This window comes from Populus alba, chromosome 6 (assembly GCF_005239225.2).
Source record: "Populus alba chromosome 6, ASM523922v2, whole genome shotgun sequence".
NCBI classification, from domain to species: domain Eukaryota; kingdom Viridiplantae; phylum Streptophyta; class Magnoliopsida; order Malpighiales; family Salicaceae; genus Populus; species Populus alba.
The window spans coordinates 22169102-22191633 of NC_133289.1; the positions used below are offsets into that span (position 1 = coordinate 22169102).

The 22532-nt window shown below is 33.4% G+C and overlaps 3 protein-coding genes across 11 annotated transcripts; 1 reads left to right on the plus strand and 2 right to left on the minus strand.

Annotated features, from left to right (window-relative positions):
• The first annotated feature begins 6049 nt into the window (after positions 1-6049).
• Positions 6050-8480, plus strand: LOC118053457 (leucine-rich repeat extensin-like protein 4). Its single transcript, XM_035064717.2, has one exon. The coding sequence runs from the start codon at positions 6425-6427 to the stop codon at positions 8072-8074; it is 1650 nt and encodes a 549-aa protein (XP_034920608.1). The 5' UTR covers positions 6050-6424; the 3' UTR covers positions 8075-8480.
• Positions 8481-9147: 667 nt separating this feature from the next.
• On the minus strand, positions 9148-16988 carry LOC118053456 (uncharacterized). Of its 9 annotated transcripts, none has more exons than XM_035064710.2 (11): positions 16835-16988; positions 16643-16722; positions 15992-16263; positions 14994-15654; positions 14316-14515; positions 13980-14224; positions 12330-13236; positions 12011-12080; positions 11818-11906; positions 10009-10061; positions 9148-9201 (listed from the first exon to the last, which is right to left on the minus strand). In XM_035064710.2, the coding sequence occupies exons 2-7, from the start codon at positions 16661-16663 to the stop codon at positions 12542-12544; spliced, it is 2094 nt and encodes a 697-aa protein (XP_034920601.1). In that variant the 5' UTR covers positions 16664-16722; positions 16835-16988; the 3' UTR covers positions 9148-9201; positions 10009-10061; positions 11818-11906; positions 12011-12080; positions 12330-12541. The 9 variants fall into 9 exon arrangements, with proteins under 9 accessions (XP_034920601.1, XP_073266052.1, XP_034920605.1 ...); XM_073409951.1 differs by lacking the exon at positions 9148-9201 and having other exon boundaries at positions 9748-10061; positions 14994-15448; positions 15533-15654; XM_035064714.2 differs by lacking the exon at positions 9148-9201 and having other exon boundaries at positions 9748-10061; positions 12330-12491; positions 12643-13236.
• Positions 16989-20702: 3714 nt separating this feature from the next.
• LOC118053455 (molybdate transporter 1) lies at positions 20703-22345 on the minus strand. Its single transcript, XM_035064708.2, has one exon. The coding sequence runs from the start codon at positions 22194-22196 to the stop codon at positions 20820-20822; it is 1377 nt and encodes a 458-aa protein (XP_034920599.1). The 5' UTR covers positions 22197-22345; the 3' UTR covers positions 20703-20819.
• Positions 22346-22532: the final 187 nt, after the last annotated feature.

Genomic DNA, 22532 nt, shown 5'->3' on the forward strand with positions numbered 1-22532 from the left:
TGGAGAGAATGGCTTCATGCTTATCCCTAAAAAATATAAAATAAAATGAATTTGATAGGGATCCTTGAATATTAAAGGATAGATTTTCGTGCCTGAAAAATTTATACAGACTATGAGTACATGATGTGGAGGGTAAGATCTAGTAAATCCAAGCCAAAGAGGATTGAACATACGTGGAAATGTCAGTCACGTGATAATGGCAGGATACTCAACGTATTTTGTAGTAATATTTAAGTACATTGTATAGTATTTTCATGGCTGGTGAGAAAAATAACTAAAATATCTAAGATATTCGTTAAAACTGATTTAAAATGAATTTTTAAAAATCAATTATATTTTAAAAAATAGTATTTAAAACCAACAAATTAAGTTGAGAAAACAAATTAAAAACAGAGACTATTTATAATCAAATTGAATCAAATAACTCATTTTTTATCTAAAAAATAATCAAAACTTTAATGATAAAGGTAAAAAAAAATCTTCTTGACTTATTTAATTTTAACAAATATAAAACTAAATCAATTAATCAAATATTATTTCATTTTGATTCTGTTCAATCCATAATTTGAAAAAAGAAAATTATTAAGACTAAATTATTTGAATCAACGGCTCATTCATGTCGTTGTTGTTTTTTAAAAATTAAAGTTTGTGATTTTTTAGGTTTTTTTATATAAATTTGTTCGCCCGTGAAAAGAGAGACTTCTTCCTGATGCATATAAACCAGTGAAAAAATATACTATGTAGTTCTTAGATAGATAGGCTATAGTTTTTATTATTATAATAGCTATTAATTTAAACCATGTAATTAGATTAGATAAAGGTTTAAGACTTTTCAAACTGCAATATATGCTGGTTACATGTGGTCAATGAATTGAAAATTTTATAGAAAGAAACAAAACGGTATTTAATACGGTGATTGTATATATAAAAACAAACTAACTAATATAAGATTTTTTTAAAAAAATAAAATGATAATATTTTTTTTTAAAAAAAATAAATTAAAAGTATAGTCAAATCAGATCAACCATGTTAATCAATCAGGTATCCAATCAGCTGATTACAAGTCAATCTATCGTGTTAGCCTGGTATTACAACTAATATAATGTTTTTGAAGGGCATTCAAGTGTTTACCGTCTCGAAAACCAGCGCGCCCGGAGATAATGACATTGTTTTCTTTTAAATTTGTGTACGTGGCAAATGTGTGACGGAAAGCTTGATACATCAGTCTCAATTATTGCACAAAAATCAGTGTTAATTATTAAGCTAATCACTCTCCTCGACCATTCAAGTTTTTGAACACGGGAGTAAATGATACGTGGCATTAGATGTCATCATCGAAACCTTCAACACTAGCCTTGACCCGTAATTATGCAATGGTACGTGGCACCATGCCTGTTGTCGAGAAAACGTTAACCTTAATCACGAGCAATTAATTGATCACGTTCAATGCACGAATTAGTTTCGGGTGCATGCTACAATGTTGTTTTGTGCAAAAAAAATTTACGGGGATAAAGATGTAATTATTGAATATTTATAGCAATAAAATGATAAAAAATTAAAAAAAGTCAATAAAAAGAGAATTATTTTATTTTTTTATGAAACTAAATATATATATTTTTTCTCTTATATTACAAGTACCTATTAGTTATAGTTTTACCACTATAAAATTTTTCATCATATATCGATTGAGAGCTCAAAAGATATTTTTGCAATCCAAGAATATATCATCCTTGTAATATGCGAGGAGGGGGTTGAGGAAAAAAAAAAACATCGAAAGCATACCAGGACCCGATTACAGTATCATCAGTACAAATAAAAATAATTTTGATAGAACAATTTCAATGATATTAAAAAAGTCACCAACATTAATACGGGTTATATAATACTAAAACCTCTAATAATTGAACACGTGGCTGTTGGAAATTTAAGTTAAAAAATACCAGTTAAAGTATTGTTTGAGATTGTGATGCATAATTTTTTTTAAAGTATTTTTTATTTAAAAATTATTAAAATATTTTTTTATTTAAGATATTAAAATGAATAAATAATACTAAAAATATAAATTTAAAACTTTAAAAAATTTAGAAAAATCAGTCTAATCACGCTTCCGAATTGTCTCTAAACCAATTATCACTTGTTATTGCTCCTGCAGAAGTTTTTGTTTTGTTTTGAACTTCCTTTTAATTTTCACTCGAGCTTTCCCATTTTTTTATTCATCTCAAAAGTTTCTTCTTCTTCAGAGGCACGAGGCAAGTAATAAATATTAATCTCGTGCAGGATGAGCATTCAATTTGAAGACGAAGAGTTATAGCAGTTCACCTGTCAATTTGACAGAGAGGAGACCGGCCGGCGGAGGAGTGGCCACCCCATGTGTTGCCCGTGAACCAATGTCTTTAACTCGATCACTTGTGTAAGACTTTGTCCTCTGCATCGATAATTACGACCCATAACTGTCTCCCGGACACTAATTTAACCCTTTGCAATGTATTTTTAGATCAATTTTAGTTGTGATCACAATTTATATAAAAATTTCATTTTTTTTAACTTTAAAAAATATTTTTGTGTCTAAAAATATTCATATATTGGCTTCCATGTTTTTAAATTCGAATTAGCTTAAAAACAAACATGTTAACTAAAGTATTTAATTTAAGCCTTTATTTGTTTTAATGTCAAAATATCTTGCAATTCATTCCAATAATTTAAAATTTTGATATTGGATGATATTTTATAGCTTTAATATAGTTTTTAAATCTAGTCTAGCTTATCAAGTAAACTTTATACCCTGTTAGTCTGAAGTATGGCCGAAGCTGAGTTTGCTCCTAAACCTCTCAAGAAGATGTTTAAAATGAAAATTGTCTAGTTATTTTTTTTATTAAAACAATATTATTTTTAATATGAAAAAAAATTAAAATAATATCGTTTCCTTAAAAAACATTAACATGCTTGAGTCCACTCATTAATTTGTGAGTTGATATACCCATCTATCAATTTGGGTTTTAGGTTAGGTCATGAAACGAGCTAAGTCTTGTAATTATGAGTTATAATGATAAAGTTATTAGTAGTTGGAACTTGAATTTTTTTTTTTATCTAATAAAATTAAGTACAAAGTGATAATGAATTTGTATAAATTTAAAATTGAAATAAAATGAAATTAAAATGATATATTAAATAGCGATACAAAGCTATTTTTAAAGACTCGTCATTTTTAAAGACTGACTTAAACCTCCACCTCAATTCTTCTATTGCATATACCAATTATTCCATCCTTAATCATAAACTCAACCAAAATCTGAATCTAATGAAGACAAATGGGCTCCTCATCTTATACTTAATAGCATACAGGCCCAGCCCAAATTATGGTGAAGACAAGTCCAAGTCGACGACGTATTGTAGCCACTTATTGGGCCACGAACACAATTCGCTAGGCTCATGGCCTTACTCACACAAATATGCGATATCCCAAAGCCCAAAACTATAACGGATTCACTGAGCCCACGACCGAGAGGAAGAAAATTGATTGGATGGTCACGAGCGATGCGGTGAACCAGGAGCAGAATGGGGGGTGTCCCTTGCCGGGCTGCCCCCCCTGTGCCGCTCTGCCTATACATAGGACAGGCGCCGACGGTTCAGCCATGAGAGACGTCAAAGCTTTTGGGTCCACACCTCACATGTCTATGTCGCTCGCATACTTTGTCATTTTCTTGGAACCCCACCACTGCTATCCCTTCAAATGTTACGTCACCGATATTTTTCTCAGGTGGGGTATGGCTCAGGCCTGCAAGTTAGCCGGTGCCCCTTGCGTTGTACAGGAGCCTGATGAGCTCACGATTCGTTATTACGGTTAACATCCTTTTTTAAAAAAAAAAAAATTGTTGCAATGATTTGTTACCAGGAAATAATGTTTTGACCTTTAAAAATGTCACTTAGGGATTGGCTTTATGATTTAAGAGGTATGATCCAACTAAAATTCTTACACAAGACTTTATAGAATGGTTTGAATTTTGATTGAAACAGGTTCACTCATGGATATAAGTTTTTTCCTTTTCTTTTCATGTTTTGCTATCATAAATCCAATTTAATGTTAGTGTAATGTTTAAAAACATGGTTGTACTTGTGTTTTAAAAAAAAACTATTCTTTGTTAAAAAATAATTTTTTATTGTATATTTTATATCGTTTTGATACGCTAATTTTAAAAATAAAAAACATATTATTTTGATGCATTTTAACACAAAAAGTATTTTAAAAAGCAACCACAATCATATTATCAAACACTTGTATAAAGAAGTATAAGGTTTTTGTTCCATTTTGAAAGAAGCGTTTTTTTATTTTTCTAATTATCTATAAATATGAGTTTTTATTATATAATAAATTATGTGAAATTATAATAAATGAGCTTCACTGTTAAACTTCTTAATATTATTATACATATATTTATAATATTAAAAGTTATTATTCATAATGTAATGTTGGAATAAAATTGAATAGTAGTTATTTTTTAATTCTCTTCTGTTTTCTTCAACTTTTCAGATTAACTCTTGATTTATTTTAATTTTAAACAATTTCCTTTTCATGTGAAAGACTCTTTATTTTATATTATTAATGGTGTAACAATCCAATTCAGGCTATCAAAATTCAATGCTCTAAATATCTATTTTATCTGATGAAATATTAAATGAAATTTTTTTTTTTTTGTTTAAATCCAACTATATCTAGTTTTGATTAATAAAAATTCTGTTACCCAAAATTTATCTTATATTATGTTATTTTACTCGCATGCCGATAAATTCAGAAATAAATATAATAAAAAGAGATTGATTTTGAGTTTCGGGTGCGTATCAAAAGATTCAAAACCCAATAAATAAATAAAATAAATGAAATGAGCTACAAATTCTGACACATTTTTCTCGTCAAAACGGCACTCCTATATCTAATCAACAGCTTAACACAGAAAGAGAGGGTTAAACAAGGGGTTGAACTGGTAGCTGAGGGGAGGAAGAAGCGGCAACTGCCCATAAAAGAAGGTGTCCGGCAAATGCTGCTGTACTAACTGACTCGTCTGACCGAGAAATTGTAGCCTTACAAATACTAGAAGACTTGCTTGCTTCTATCAATTCATATACCTACTCCTCTAATTCAAGAGCCTACACATAGTAGGGCCTACAGCCCCACTCCTAAATTTGGCCCCTCTTGAAAGGAAACATTTTATATATATATATATATATATATATATATATATAAGGTAAAAATTAAAATTTGTTCACAAATGTGATGATTGTTTGAAATCCAATTTTAGGGCTCGAAACTAAGTTCATATGTGGATAGGATAATGTTTAGGTGAAGGAAAAATGTGATGCTTTTTTGAAGTTCTATTGTGGGGTTAGTGATTAATGTGTGTTTGTTAATGTATTATATTAAATGAAAAATATATTTTTATTTAAAAATATATTAAAATAATATATTTTTTTTAATTTGTAATGTTGATATATCATAATTATTAAAAATACCTAAAAAATATTATTTTTATATCCTTTGAGATGTAAAACATCTTGAAAAGCAGGCCGGACAATATTATTAGCAACACTATTAAGTGTGTGTTGTGTGCTTGGTAATACGGTGTAATGTATTTTTATAAAAATATTTTGTAATAAAAAATATATTAAAATAATAAATTTTTTATATATTATTTTATTGTTAACATTATTAAAACTTTGGAAAACCATATAAAAAAGTAAATTTAATATTTGTTTCAATTAAAAAAACTTTAAAACACAAGTTAAACCGCAGAAACAGAACTAAAATATTGTTTAGGTGAAGAAATACAGTAAAATCATCCATCCTTTTAATAAGTGGATCGAAGACAAAATTAATCTACAAATATTAAAATTAATTCCCAAAAACAGTGTTTAATTTGGGACGACTGTTTCAAGGCGAGACATTTACTACGGTGGGCCTCGAATCCTTAATATTTGACAACCGACAGCTAAATATCATACTCGCAAATTTCAAGAAAAGAACCTCCTCAGAGCCATCCATTACCTGTAAGAGCACCAACCTGTTAGGCTGTTAGTTTTCGTGGGGTTTTTAGTCATGGCCAGAAAATAGAGCCAAGTCATCGTGAGAAAGAAGCACCAAGAAATTTGTTATTAAAACTAGGAAGGAAGCTTGTTCATTCATTCATACCTCACACTGGCCTTTCTCTTGTGACTAGCTAGTAGTCTTTACTATTTATTGTTCCCGTTGCCTTCAAAAGCACTCTCAAATCTATGCAAAACCTCCCCCTTCAAAACCTCTTCCTCCATTGCCACCTCTCTTGCCCTTTGTCTCTCTAAATCTTGAAGAAATCAAAGAAAAACCTAGCAGAGACAGAGAGAGGATCCCGTTTTATATTAAAGAAAAAGATCCATACATGTTCACTGGTGTCTGATGAAGGCAAAGACTCACATTCTTCCATTCTTTGCCACTCTCACTCTCATTTGCCTGACCACTGCCCAACACCACTCTTTTTCTAGCAATGCTGGCCCTAGAGACTCGCAAACAATACATATTAAGCAAAGCCATAGACAGCTTTTACACTACAGAGAGGAACTTGATATAGAAGATGAGTATCTGATGTTACCAGCTTGCCTCAAATTCGACAACCCTAGACTCAGAAGTGCCTACATTGCACTCCAAGCATGGAAACTAGCCATCATCTCGGACCCATTGAACCTCACATCCAACTGGGATGGATCCGACGTCTGCAACTACACTGGTGTCTTCTGTGCCACATCTCTCGACAATTCGTCGATTCAAACCGTTGCTGGGATTGATCTAAATCATGGCGACATGGCAGGGCACTTGGTTGAAGAGCTCGGACTCCTGACGGACATTGCCTTGTTTCACGTTAACTCCAACAGATTCTGCGGGAAAGTACCAAAATCTTTCAAGAAACTAAAACTACTCTACGAGCTGGATCTAAGCAACAATCGTTTTGCGGGCAGGTTTCCTTACGTTGTTCTTGATCTTCCAAAGCTCAAGTATCTTGATCTTCGATTTAATGAGTTTGAAGGTGATTTGCCGAAAGAACTGTTTGACAAGGATCTCGACGCAATATTCATAAACCACAACAGGTTTGCTCTTGAATTACCTGATAATTTTGGTAACTCACCGGTTTCTGTTATTGTTCTTGCGAATAATAAATTCCACGGGTGTTTTCCGACAAGTTTGGTTAACATGTCTAAGACCCTAAATGAAGTGATTCTCATGAACAATGGCTTGCGCTCGTGTTTACCTAGGGAGATAGGATTGCTTAAGAAGGTGACAGTTTTTGATGTGAGTAATAACAAACTCTTCGGTTCTTTGCCTGACAACATCGGAGAAATGGAGAGTCTAGAACTGCTAAATGTGGCACATAATATGCTGTCAGGAAATATCCCTGGTAGCGTGTGTATGCTTCCACATCTGAAGAACTTTAGTTATGCTTATAACTTCTTCACTGGTGAACCACCAGCGTGTTTGGATTTGGAAAATTTTGATGATGGCAGGAATTGTTTGAGGAACAGGCCCAAACAGAGATCAACATTGCAATGTAAAGTGTTCTTGTCTAGGCCAGTTAAGTGTGAGGCTTTTAAATGTCACAAGTTCGATCCTTCTCCACGGCCCCCACCGGTTACTTCACCCCCACCACCCCCGCCACAATCACCACCACCCCCACCCCCACCTTCACCAGCTCCTCCATCAGCATTACCCTCAACACCCCCTCCATCATCAATGCCGCCGCCACCCCCAATAAATCCACCTCCCCCCGTCTACTTCCCACCACCCCCGCCAAACCCATCTCCACCACCCCCGCCACCTCCTATTTATCAATCACCCCCTCCACCACCACCTCCCTCATGTGCAGAACACCCTCCACCTCCATCACCTCCGCCATGCCATGAGCAACTGCCTCCACCATCACCTCCAGTTCAATACTTGCCGCCTCCACCTCCAGTTTATAATTCACCGCCTCCACCAGCTCCAGTGTATAATGGTCCATTGCCACCGATTAGTGGCATACCTTACGCATCTCCACCACCTCCACCGCTCTACTAAATTGATGATTCTTTTTAGAGATTTCTCCTTTAACCAGCCCTGAAAGATCACAATTGCTTGCCTTGTATTCTTGGTAACAAGGGGATGGGACCGGACCCATTTTATAGCAATCATCCAAGAATTGTTTCACATAATGGCATGTAGCAGAATTCAAGTTTAAAAGACATTTGGAGATAGAAAAGAACAGAATGAAAAGAAGTGTGCAAGAAGATTAAGTTTCCTTATATTTTTATAATTGAATTGCCATGCTTGTTTTTGAGTGGTTAATAAGATGAATGTAGAGAGAAACAGTAGGTTTGCAGGGATTGTAATTACATGTATGAGATTCATCTTAGCTATATATATGTACTTTCCAATGGAAAGATCTGATGTCTACTTCAATGTCATTGTTTATTCTGTTCTTATATTTCCAGCTTCTGGTCACCTACGTTTTCAGTACACAGCAGCCTCATCTCCCCGGGGTTTCTGCTTCCCTCTACTTCTGAACTCCTTCATGATTCACCATATGGTGAAGGGAGCAAGAAAAACCTTGCCAGTCGCCACCTTTTAGTTTCAGGTTCAGTTCCAGTCAAATAATACATAAAAATATCTTTTCATGCTAATTTGGCTAGTCAAATGAGTGCAATAGATTTCAGGTTCACTCTTTGAAACGTAAAAACTAATCCAATGATAATCAAAGCTTCCTCAGAGTCTTCCATTTTCACCGCTATATCACTTGCAAGTTGCGGTTTGGGTTTCTAGCTATAGTAGCACATTTTCACATAAAATTTAGATATAATACATGAGTTGTGTTAGCTAAGATGAGAGCAAAACCATGATAAGCTACCATAACACGACAAGAATGACACCAAGGAAGATTTCTGTGGGTAGACTAAAATCTTCTCAGATTTGGTCCTACTGTATATACATTTCTCAATAGCTCCAGTCATATCTTCTCCATCAACCTAGGAGATGTTCCCCTTCGATGATGCGCATGGCATTCTCTGTTTTACAATTGTATCTTCTATCCCACCTTTCCCAAAAGTTGCCGTTGCCTTTGGTTTTTGGTGGCTCGTGGCTTAAAACGCTTAACGGTGTGGACATCATGCCAATAACTCATCGAGCTACCCACGATAAGATCCTTTCATCTAATTATCACAAGATATACATGTGAGACCCTTCATATGAAAATCTGGAAAGATGAGAAAGGTCTCTATCGTTCGTGGCCAACACATTCATCACGGGAACTTTAAAAACTCACTCTCTAATCTGCCTACTGGTCTTCCATGCTTACCATGTTATAGCAAGACAATTAATGAAACACCTGCCCGGGTAATAAACACAAGAAGCAATGGCCCTAATCTAATAACTGTCCAGAGTTGTTGCTGTTCGCATTTACAAATCATGATCTAAAGTGGGGTCTTTGAAAGGTTGAGCAAGCTTTAGCCACAACATTTTAGACCAGCTTAAATTTCCATGACATCAACATGAAGCAGTTTTTCAAGTAATGACATGGTTGCCAGACAAGGTACCACTTATGCTACAACGATAATTTGTGCTGTGAAACAGAGAAACTAAATTGATGGTCCTAGAATTAACCTGACTTACTTTACAGCCACAACATCTTAGACCACCTTTAAATCTCCATGGCACCAACATGAAGCAGTTTTTCAAATAATGACACGGTTGCCAGATAAGATAACAGTTCTGCTCCAACGATAATTTGTGCAGTGAAAAAGAGAAATTACAAAGGAAGTCCTTGCAAAAACCTGACTTGCATTCTGTCGTTACTTTTTTGCAAGTACCTTGTTGTTTCAAGGAATCTAGAAATTACAAGGATCAATTTGAAGAGAGAATAAAGTGTACACTAGATTTGTAGTACATGTGGTCTTCCTAAAAAGCAACATGTCACGAGAAAATATACAGTTGAACTAACAGTTAATTAAGGATATTACCTAAGATTAGACTTCTTATCCACATCAGCACATGATCCTGGGGGTAACACCTCCTGGAGAAACAAAATTATGTCTTTTCATATCTGGGTCTGAATCTGAAGCAGGAAAGACTGAAAGAATAAATGATCCATACTAAGAAATATTGAAATAAGATCCTTATGACTGGCAACTTCATCTGTGTCCATCTTATTACACTTGAAGAACCATTTAAGATTTTAATGCATTACACCAACAGAAAATCTTGTTCCCTAGTTGCCCAGTCATGAAAACAATACCATGACTCTTACCCCTTTTTTTGACGAGTAGAATGTGCTTCTCCCAAAATTAATCCCATTGACAAAAAACTAAAGGAGGAGGGTGTTTTACCATGCTCCTCCTCACATCACATTATTAACCGGAATAGTTTTTTTATAACTTTTATTTTTAATATATGTTTTCTTTTTAAAATTTCAATTCCATTCTTCAACAATAAATTTATTGGGGATAGGGCTTTGTACTTTTTTCAATCTACTTTTATAAGATTATCTTAAATTTATAGCTTGAACTATAGGTTTGACAGGTTAATTCGGTTGACTCGAATATTTTTTTCTTTTTTCTAATTGATTTTTTTTTTGTTCTCAATTTCATTCTTCAAACATTAAATTAATTGAAAATTAAACTTCGCGATCTATTTCAGTTTTTTTCTATGAGGTTATCTCTATCTCATAACTCAGGTTAATCTTGGTTGACTCGAGTTATCTTTTGTATGTTTTTCTAATCGATTTTTTTTTTCAAATGGGTTGATTAAGAATTGAGATTCATAATTTGTTTTAATTTACTTTCTATTGAGTTATCCCAATCTCATTACTTAGATCACAAATTTGACAGGATAACTCAGGTTGACTTGGAATATTTTTTTGGAATTTTTTAAATTTTTTTTTTTCAATTTCATCATTTAACATTGAGTTTATTAAAAATTAAGCTTTGTAATTTGTTTTAATTTTTTTTTATAGGATTATCATGATTTCATAATTTGATATGAAATTTGACAAGGTGACCCGAATTAATCCGAATAAATCCAATAAGTTGTCATCTCATTGTTTATTAAAAAATATCATCTTAAATATTTATTTTGAATCAAACTACGTTTTTATCTATCATTTGGGTTGTCTTTAGACTCATCAAAGTGATCAAGTCACATTGAATCAATTCTCACACTATTTAGTTTTTTTTTGTTTTCAACTAGAAAAAACATTAGCAATGTCTACATTTTTTTTTTATATTCAAAAAAAAATTAATTAGACCCAAAACATAGTGCAAGCCAGATGATAGAGGACCAACTAAAATCCTGCACCTTCTCACTTTAAGAAAGCCCTTAGATTTGTTTTCAAGATTAAAAGGGTGATTAGGATCGTAATTGGACCGTGCTTTTGAAAAATTTTGATTTTTTTTTTCAGTTTCAAATTATTATTATTTTTTGTATTATTTTAACATGCTGATATTAAAAATAGTTTTTTAAAAAAAATTATTTTAATATATTTTAAAACAAAAAATATTTTGAAAAGCAATTTCTACCAGATATCATAATTTTTTTCTAAACATCTTTGGTAACGGCATCCACATTAAAAACTTTTGTCCATATTTGTCTCTTGGGGTTCAGCTTTTCCTGTTCATTTTTTTTTTGTATGAAAATGAAAAGGGGGAGAAACACCCAATCTATTAATTATTGAAGAATTTGTATCTCCCTTGATTTTCCTTCTTCTGGAACCTATCGATTATGCAGAATAAAAAGGAAAAATTACTCTACAATCGCACACACATAGAACTTACTAGCTAAAGATGACTCCACTTTATTTTGCTTGTTTTCTGGCAAGATTTGCTTATATCAAACCATGAAACAGGGCGTCAACATAGGCCATCTGTGAGACAAATGCAGTTAGAAACGACGGGAGACAAAAAAATGTTATCAAGACAGAAAACTAAGAAATCATGCATCATATGAACATGCCTGTAGAGCTATTACCTTCTGCCAACTCACAGGTAAATATCCAACACTAAAACCAGGCAACCATAGATCCCACGTAATACATTCCCTAAATCAGAGAGACAAAAAATGTTAGCTTGACGGAAAAACAAACAAGTTCATAAACAAAGAATTATTCAGGGGCCAAACTTATCAAGACAGAACAATGAACAGGTTCAACAGCTGAACTCAACAAAATCTGAATTAACATAACTATTTCTCTTTTCCTATTGGTTTCGGTTTCTTTTTTTCTTCCCTGGCTATCAAAGTAGTATACTAAGAATGTTCAATGATTAGTATTTAAGGAAATAAAATGTACCTTCACAGGCAAAAACCCTGTGTTTCATGAATGCAAGTTTTGAACTTGTCAAAGCAAGCTGGTGCAAGTTCTGACGTGTTCTGAAGTTAGCTTGCCAGCAGATCAAAGGACATAACTTCATGTTCTCTTTCAAAACCTTGGCCAAATGGAAAAGCCTTCAAGCTGGAAAAAAAGAAAAAAAAAGGTGCTCTATCACCTTTCCAGTAGCTCAATCAATGAAGGTGTGGGAAAAGCAGAAGACTATCTCCTACTTGAGAGTTCATTTCAGGTGGTGATGGCTGGAGTAACCCATTATTAGACAAGTCTTCCAAACCTTTGATATCCTGTTGCAAGCGGCTAACACGCAAAATCGCATGCTCAAGAACCAGAGGATCATCGGGGGGGTTCTGCAGAAGGGTAAGCAAGGCCTGGCGATAAACTTGAGATGCCAATAATGGCCTTGCAACCTGTCGATTTTTACATAAAATTGCCACCTTGATGACATGCTTACAGAGATTTCCCTGTCTTGACCAGGGACAGTCACAGAGGGCAAACTCAGAACCAGGGTTCCAAATTGTATATGCCAGACTTCTATCGGTCTGGGAGATCACTTTCACAAGCTGTAGATTTTGTTCATCCAATATCACATCGACATCAGGGATGTGCAGGGCCTGATACCAAGCATTAGTTAAGAAAGCCTTGTCCCTTACATTTGTGAAATACCCAGTCTCTGCACTGTATTGATCTAACCAATATAAGGAGTGGAATTCAGTTGTCAAAGTGTGGATCAACCAGTCAATTCTTGTATAGGAATTAGCATATTGCTGATCGAAAAGCTTGGATTTCAACCTTAAGTGGTAGGATTCAATTGCAGCCAGGGGCTCTGTACTGGCTACAGGGAGAGACCTTATGCTATTAATCCACAACTCTGTAACACAAGAAGGCAGGTTAAAACAAGCATCTAATATTAAAAGTTACAGCTACGAATTATTTTGAATGGATAATACAGGCTTTTAATTTGATCTTCAGTAGCTATATGGAGGGGCTGAATGACAATGAACATGACGCTGATATCACTGCAGAAGTTATCACTTCTCCGTTATTTGCATATTTTAATAGCTGATGTTTTACATCAAGGTCATTGTATACTAGCTGTTTGCTAATACATGTTATTTCTAAATCTTCCACTTTTTTCTTCTATTATATCCCCACTTATACATAATTAATAATTTAGTCAAACTAGCTATCATTTGTGAACCAAGTTAGAATTTATTAATAACTACATCATAAGATGTCATATGAATAATGTGTTACATTTGGAAGACTTACATAAGAACAATGTTCTGTGTTGTTCTTCAATATGCAGCTGTTATTTCAATCATGGTTAAAAATCTTTCTTTCCAATATTCCTTTTTTCTACATGTAACTGCCTACCATTTTTTAGCACCAAATGAATAAATAAAGAAAATCCCTATTTCATTACAGAAATTATTATGGGATCAAAGCTGGGAATAAATAATATCCTATTTCAACAATGCATGTTTATATGTGAAATTAGATGGTTGAAATATAATATGACAAAAAAAATTACGTTATAAAGATTCCTCCAAGAAACAAGGAGAAGGCTTTTATTCTCAGACAAGTAGAATAATGCATAAGAGAAACATATACCTATATATGGCAACCATCTCCTCTTGAAATAATCCATAAAGATACATTGGTCAACATATACTTGCATGAACTCTTCAACTGCATTATCAGCATTTGGCCCACTTCTTGTAGAATACAAAATCCAACCCAAGTGCTTAAACATCTCTCGCTGGACATCAATGTTGCAGCATTTCTTTAAAAGACTTCTCATCCAAGCACGGCGAACATGCCAGGCACATAATAGGAACCGGCATTGGAAAGCCTCTCTGCAATTAAAAACCACGAAGGAATTTAGATTCCCCATTGAAAGTTAGGGTCAAGTAGAAGAAATTGACAGTCCCTGCCAAAAAAAATTACCTTATGAAAGAAATATCAAAAGAAGGATCATCCACTAAAAAGGCATTAGGCCTCCATCTCGGGTCCTTGCTTCGGATTCTTTCAGCCAAAGAGCCAATCCATTTGTGGATATCTTGAGTAACAAATGAGGAGGCAACGATCCAAGCAACCGGAATTGCATTTTGAGATGAGTCAAAAACCAGTAAAGTACACAGGGGATACTGCAATGGAGAAAATTACCATTGAATTGCTATTGAATTAATACCTATAACACCTTTTCATATTCCACAGTATAGCAATTCAATTCTTCCTCAATGTTTAGCCCAAATAATTTCTAATCATGATGTTTGGTCCATTTAAATGATCTAATGCACACTATATTGATGAATTTGAAGGTCAAAAGTATAAAATAAAGGCCCTTGAACAATTGTGTTCCTTGAATTGTGGTCTAGGAAGGAAGAATTTGGAGACTTGGAGCTTTAGGATTTTTACATAAAATTGCTGCTCTCAAGACTGGATTTTGGTTGCAAGCCCAAGCCTAGAATGATTCAAATTTTTGCAATCATAAGATATTTGATACTAAAATGTGTCAACCACCAATATTTACGAAGAAAATTTCTGAATCCTTGAAATTTTTGCATGCCAGTGGCTTCACACATGACCATGAAGAATCAAAGAGTTCTTAAATGAACAAATTACCTTAAGTTTCTTCAAGCCAAATGTAGAATGAGAAGCTACCGAACCACTATGTCCATAACGGATCATCTGCTGCAGCTGCCAATCTGTCTGTATCCCCAGAATAAAAGGTTCTGTGCTTGACATATCTTGGAAGAAAAAAACATGCTTCTGGTGGCGCTGCACCCACATCTTTACACTGAATTCATCATCTGCATGCAATTTGTAAGATGAATTACGAGCAATCCTCTCCATGTTGCGAACATCATTCCGAGTGAGCAAATCATCTCGGTTGAGGGGGCCACCATGCCCCTGCACCACCTCTGCATGATGCTGGATTATATTGTCCAAAGATATTCCAATATATAGCAAAGACATCACTTTCTGGCGCAATTCTTCTGAAATCCTTGGAGCATACATAGCTCTTGTCCCCGCAGCATCCACATCAAGTATCCCATGACACGGGGCCCCTGTTTTATCTACATGTTTTCTCTGATTATATATGATAAGAGCAAGGAAGGGGCGAGTGTATAAGCGTTTTACAGTGAAATGGCAAAGGCAACCTCTCATCATGTGACGCCTCCCGGGTCTGCTTCCCTTCCCAGTCGCAGGTTTGGTGTGAGAACCATCCCCCATAGTGGACTCACTATCTCGATAATCTTCAGGACCATATGAACACCAATATCTGAAAGATAACTTTCATAATGCATTACTTGGATTGAACTACAAGGGATCTTCAAGACATGCATCAATTCCCGGTGACATAATTAACTTTTATCATTTAAAATATTCTCTTTGAATGTTTGTCCATTTAGTGGTAAATAAACATTCATTTTGCAAAACATTCACCTTTAAAACAGACAAAAAGAGCCATCCTTTAAGGAGCTCTTGGCAGAGAGCACATTTCAGAGAACAAAAATCAAGAACAATCATTTACACACTGGCGTTCTTAATTCATTCGTCATAAAACCCAAAAAAGAAGAAGGTGCCTTGTATAGCACTGCACGAATTTATGAACATACAGTGTATATTCAAGATAGCCATCGACCCTTGGTTTGCTGATGCTCCCTTCAGATCTCTTCCTTCTAGACTCAATTCGAAAGCTAGCAGGACATTCTGCATTTGAAGATTCTCCTTTTACAAAATCATCCACTCTAGCAAAAGGGATTAGGGCAATATCATCGCCACCTTGTCGACCACCTTCTACTTTCACCCACTTTATATGAGCAGCAGAAAACTCTGCACAAGGAGGATCTTGTACTGGAAGACTAAGAATGTCCTCCATTCTTGGCATCTGTCAATTTAAGACCCCCAAAAAAATTTAAAAAAATAAAACACATTACGTTGCAGTAAATCCAATTCAAGGATCAATACACACTGTACAGCCCTTTTCTTTCACATTCTCACAAACACTTTGCAATGAAAAATATTTATTTTTCTTCTTTTTTCTATAAAAGAAGTTATTTTATTGATCAAAAGCAACAAGAAGGACCTAAACCCACTAAAAAAGCAAGAATCATTATCAGATTACATAAGCAGTATAATGAAGGATTAAGATTACACGTGCATGGACTTAAGTACACTATTTTCATTGAATAAACAAAATACAAATCAACAAATGAGAACTGGAGTGAAAACAAATACATAAAAATCAAAGGTGTAGTCAAAATCACCTTTGGTTCATGGCCCTTCATGCTCTTTTTAAAGCTTGAAATGAAACTAAGCTTTAGCTCACTGTTAATCTATTATGTCTCTGCAAATGGATAAAGTCCAGTGCTTTAAGATAAGAGAAACACTAAAAAGAGGAGCTTGAAAGACCCAGAAAGCAGAATTGGAAGAGGAAGTGAGATAGTAAAGCAAATTACCTCTCAAAGCCTTGGTTTTCCTTACAATTCCAGGAGCTCTCCCTCCTCTGAATCTCTCTCTCTCTCTCTCTCTATTAGTGTTTGTACCTTGTACAGTGAAAGCTTTTGAAATGATTGAACAAGGTGTCAGCAAACGACATGATGTTCACTCGTATGCATGGCATGTTCATGTAGCCATAAAAAAGGAGGACGACGAAAGACGAGTCGTCTATACGTCAGGGTTGAGACGACTTCAAATACTTTTTTGTTTTGTTCTATCTTGGACACCAATCTCGTCTATTTAGATTTGTCCAGCGTACGAAATTCACATAACATCAAGCACTTAATCAACACTTTGTTGTAGAAGTTAGTGCATATCATGGTGTGACGCAAATAAAATTATATATTATCGTTTTATATCATAAGAATACAATAACTTATTAATTTTAATCCAATCCATAACATGATTTACAAATTAAATAAGTAAACTTATATTAATTTAAAATAATATCATTTCAAGATTATTTTTTTTAAATTCAAACTAAATTTTAATCAGATTATAAATTAATTTATCAAATTAATCAGGTCAATTTTCATGCAATTTAAAAAGTATTTTGAAGTTTGGTAGAGATTGTTTTTAAAATTTTTTTTTAATTTATTAAAATAATATATTTTTTTGATTTTTTAAATTATTTTTTACATCAAATCATTAAAACAATTAAAAAAATAAAATTTTCAAAATTTTATAAAATACAGTCGTGTTTCTAAACAAAACATTGAATTGAAACATGGCATATGCCAGCAATATACTTTTCTTTTTGCTATTAATATCTTTTCCTTTGAGCTTACACTTTGCACTTGTTTAGAAAAAAGATTGTTAAGGGATAATTACAAAAACTCTAAAGGATGTGGATGTCGTATAAATAAGGTGCACGTGTGCACCATTCATCTCTTCTCATATTTTAAGGTAGATTTATTGTTTAAAATTTTTATTTTTTTATTCTGGTCATTAAGCTTTTATTTTGTATAACTACATTATTTTTGGCACAATTAAATCAAATTTATTGATTAAAGATATAATCAAAGATAAAAGTAAAAAAAACACCACAACAATTGATGCTTTCAAATCATCACAAAAAATTTATTATAATTCTCAAACTTTATAAATTATATATGTTCGATCCCTCAATAGTTTTTAAATTTTATTTTTAGTACATGGTTTGAGATAAAAGAAAAGGAACATTAGATTCTAATGGTAAAAGAAGAAAATCAATGTTAACACTGATTTCAAGCCACCGAAATAGTTGATTTTGGTGTCAAAATATTTTATTTAACGAGAGAAGTTCAACTTATGTTTTTTCACTTTAAAATTGCCTTAAAAACCAGATCTAAGCCCGATAAGAGTTTTTGTTTCAGATTGATTTTAGATGTTTGTGTTTTTTTTTTAATTTTTAAGGGCATTTATGGGTTTTCAATGTGTTTAGATTATTTTCTAGGTGTTTTTGTTCGAATCTGGGTTGAAATAATTTGGAATAAAAAACTATAAATCTTTTTTTTTTCAGCCACCACAATAATCAGAATCTATAAAATATCAAGCGATATGTTGGCTTGAATTTTTTTTCAAAACGTACTGGAGCAGACAACATGTCTTCTGCCTTAATTGATTTTGTTTTTAAAATGGATATGCCCTTTTTAAATTGGTCAACTGCTAGCCTACCTCTTTTTTTCTTAATTTTGTCTATTTTTTTAAAAAAATTCATGTTGTTTTTTAAATAACCTTTTAATTTATATTGAAATTAATGCTCATTTTATTTGATTTTTTTTAGTTTTTGTATTTTTTTTTAAATAGTGATAGCTTTTTTTAAAATATTTTTGTATATATTTCACTTTTGAAGAGATTATTCCTAATTCATTTATATTTTTTCATGTTTTATATAATTGAATTTTATTTTTAAAGATAAAAAATATTTATTTCTAGATAATATTTCTAATAAGTGAAACTTTGTGATATATTTTTTTTCATATGATTTTCTGTGTGTATTTTTTTTGTATTATTATTTAATTAAATAAAAAAATAATTTTAATAAACAAAGTTATTCGAATATAATAGTTGAATAAATCATGTTGCAATATCAAATATCTTGATTTATATCCGTCTTCTAACTTTTATATATACATATTTAGTTATGGTTAATGATTATTTATTTATTTATTAATATAAATGGTTATTAATTTATTTAATTAGATGTGTGTATAAAGTTTTTAATTTACATAAGATATTATTCAAGTAAAATAACATATTGCAAATACCTATATATTTAATTTTTTGATTGAAAAAAAAAAAATCAGCCCGTGATAAAGCGGGAATCAAATATCTTATATAGTGGCTTGAAAAATCAGCCCATTGTGTCATTGATGGATTATTTTTAGGTAATTTTGTGGCTTCTATTTTGCCGTCATAACTGATAGGTGATATATCATCATCTGTGTAATGGAAGTGAAAACTTTCTCTAGTCACTATGTCGAAAAAGACCCGTGGACAATCATTATCCTGTATCCCAAGGATTGAAACTACAAGTCTTGCTATAGTTTATTAAAATAAGTAATAATTAAAATTATATTCTTATATAATTCCAGGATATTTTCGGTATAAAAAGCATAATTATATCAATTTGAATAGAAAAAACTTGAGATAAAAACATATTAAAGAGTTAACTATTATATAAGAATATAAGAAATATATTTAGAAATAAAAAGCATATAAAGAATTAACCAGTTATATAAAAATAAACTGAATCATTTATTCAAAAAATAATTAAAAAATTTATTTGCTTATGCACATTTTTGTTTGCCATCAATGCTAAGATAATTGACTATGATTATTTAACTCCGCCTTGAAACTTTCATACTATACTATAATCTATCCTCAGCAAAGTTGGATCAAATTCTTTTGAATGTGAAAAAGAATTCAATTATTCTTCATGTGTTTTTAGTAAAAAAATTTAAATTATATAAGAATTTATTTTATATGATTCGACTTAATAAGTTTAAAGACAATCTAGATAACAAATAAAAATATAATTTAACTTAAAAAAATCAAAGATTATATTTTTTAAAAATATTATAATAATAATATATTAAATCAACTCGAATCAAGTCATATTAACCTGTCAAATCTATTTTTTAGGTCATAAGACTCTGATAATTTTATAAAAAAATTATTATATTTAGTTCTCAGTCAATCGATATCAAAAAATAAAATAAAAATAAAAATTTTAAAAACAAACCAAATCAATCATATTAACCTATAAAACTTAAATTACAAAATTAAAATAACATTATAAAAAACAAATTTATATAAATTATAAAACTTAATATTTAGTTATCAATGCACTAACTAGCATCATTGCAGTAGGGCGAGGGCAAGTGTGCCAGTAACAATAACTAAAAGAGGGTGTACTGTGGAAAAGACACCATGCATCCTCTCGTATTTTGGTAACTTCGAAGGATATTTTGGATTTTTCGGTAATGTTCAATATCAAAGAAGAGAGAGAACCATTGAAGGTGGGAGGGAGGATCATCTGACTCGTAATAAAGATATGTCAAATCAGCATAATTGTAGAGTGCACGCTACTGCCTGCTGCGCATCACAATTTGATATCGATACATTAAACTGAAGGGCGGAGGAGAGAATATCGTCACCCTTTTCAATGGAAGCACTGAACTTAATGAAAAATCAAATTTCAAGTGTGAATATTAATGGTTGGTGGTGGTTGTGTGAAAGTGGCAGGCAGCTGCGATTGGTGGCTGGTTTTGGTAGTTGCAATGATATATTATATCTTATTCTCCTAACGAAATGTCAAATCCGCAATTTGTTTTCTCTAATTCTATTAACTCTAAAATTAATAATTATATAAAGTTTTTAATTACTATTATATTAATAATTACATGACTCCAATATGAAAACTGCAGAACTGAAACACCGAGTTACACGCGTCTATAGATTCTATAGAGCAGGACATGGCTGCTCTTTTGGCCAGTTTCTCAAATGAAGAAGCAGATGCGCAATAATTCCACAAACAAAGCCAAGTGCCGCGCTTGAACCCACCAGTGAAACGGCAGCGCATATGAGCATCACAAAGGCTTCCTCCTTTGTGTTCATGTCCCTTGAAGCCAAAGCCAACTCAATTCCAGCAAATAACAGCAACACCCCCAAGACCCCAACAGGGAATTGTTTCAAAACCATCACTAAAGAGCTTCCTAAAACCAAACCCAGAAGCATTTTTGCTGCCCCGAGAAGTGCCACACAACCTCCACTCCTGCCGCCAAACTTGTACTGCCCAGCCAGTCCACCTGCACCATGGCAGCATGGCATGGCGCCGAACCAACACCCCACTATGTTCATCATCGCTACAGATACCGAAACGGAGGAGGCCGAGAAATCCTTTCCCGGAAACAGATCGGATGACAACTTGCACACAGCAATGACAGAATTTAGAACTGATAGAGGGAGCTGGGGGATTGTACCCTTGATAAACCCTTCTTTCCAAGCATGCTTAGAAATCTTCACAACTTCAATGGAAGATGGTCCAAACTTAAAACCCCGCACCACTCCAGGCCTTCTTATAAATGCCAGAATCACACCCAGCAAGAAAACCATAAAAGCAGAAGGAAGCGAGGCTACAATCTGCCTCGGTCCCCTCCTCTTCGGCCTCTCTCTACCATCCAAATTAATGTCATCGCCATCTCTTTCACCACCCTCCTCACCAGCACCATTAACGACAATAACAAAACAAGCACAAACAATTGCCAGAACCAGACCATCTAGCCCTAACCAATGCCTATCGCCACCAGACTTTGACTTGGAAAAATCTTGTACTTTCCTGATATACTTGACCGCAGTCATGGCAAATGATAACCCTTGTGAAAGCTGAATTCCTCTAACAACGGGCAGCGGGATTAGCTTATAAACAAGCTGCATCAAACCCGTGACACCTAAGAGTAACAAAATCCCACCAGTGCATATTCCTGCTGCCATGATTTCGGGCACGCCAAATTCTGCACTATTTGATATAGCCACAGCAGCTATCGATTTCATTGGCTGGACTGGCATTGGCACGCCATAGATTGCCCCGGTAAGAATGTTGTAAATGCCAGTGAATATTAATGTTGTCCCTAAATTAAGATCAACGGATAATGTTAAGGCCAGTACTATTGGTATGTACGTACCTAGATCCCCCATGGCACCATTAAGCTCTGCCCATACTGTGGATCGAAAGACGAGGTTGTCTCTCACTTTGTAGACCACATTCGATAGAAACCTTGATCTGGGTGCTTGAGCTTGGATGTCTTGAAGAGGTATTTGGTTGACGGGGGACTCCATTGCTTGTAATTGCAAGGCTGTAGACTGTAGTGATCATCTCTAAAGTGCTGTTTTATAGGCTATACTAGTAAGTTGAACTGTAAAGAAAGTCAAATACAGGAAACGCATCAGCGACCTTGTGCATCATGATTGGCCGTTAAAAAGTGAGAGAAATACGCCGCTAGTAGTGACTTAATGGCATCTTCCTTCCTTTGTTTACTCCTCTTATTTTCACCTCTTGTCAAATTGATCCCTCTATTATATATTATTCCAAATTAAACCCTCCAGGAAATTAGAAACATGTTTTGAATTGTAATAGCTGTAATGATTTAAATTACTTTTTGTTTAAAAATATAT

Excerpts from the sequence above, each read along its gene's own strand:
- LOC118053457 (XM_035064717.2), top strand. The coding sequence starts at position 6,425 with ATGAAGGCAAAGACTCACATTCTTCCATTCTTTGCCACTCTCACTCTC.
- LOC118053456 (XM_035064710.2), bottom strand. The coding sequence starts at position 16,663 with ATGAAGGGCCATGAACCAAAG. Across the intron at positions 14,516-14,993 it reads TTGGCTTGAAGAAACTTAAG|TATCCCCTGTGTACTTTACT; the intron begins GTAATTTGTTCA and ends TCTCCATTGCAG. Across the intron at positions 13,237-13,979 it reads GAGATGGTTGCCATATATAG|AGTTGTGGATTAATAGCATA; the intron begins GTATATGTTTCT and ends CTTGTGTTACAG.
- LOC118053455 (XM_035064708.2), bottom strand. The coding sequence starts at position 22,196 with ATGGAGTCCCCCGTCAACCAAATACCTCTTCAAGACATCCAAGCTCAA.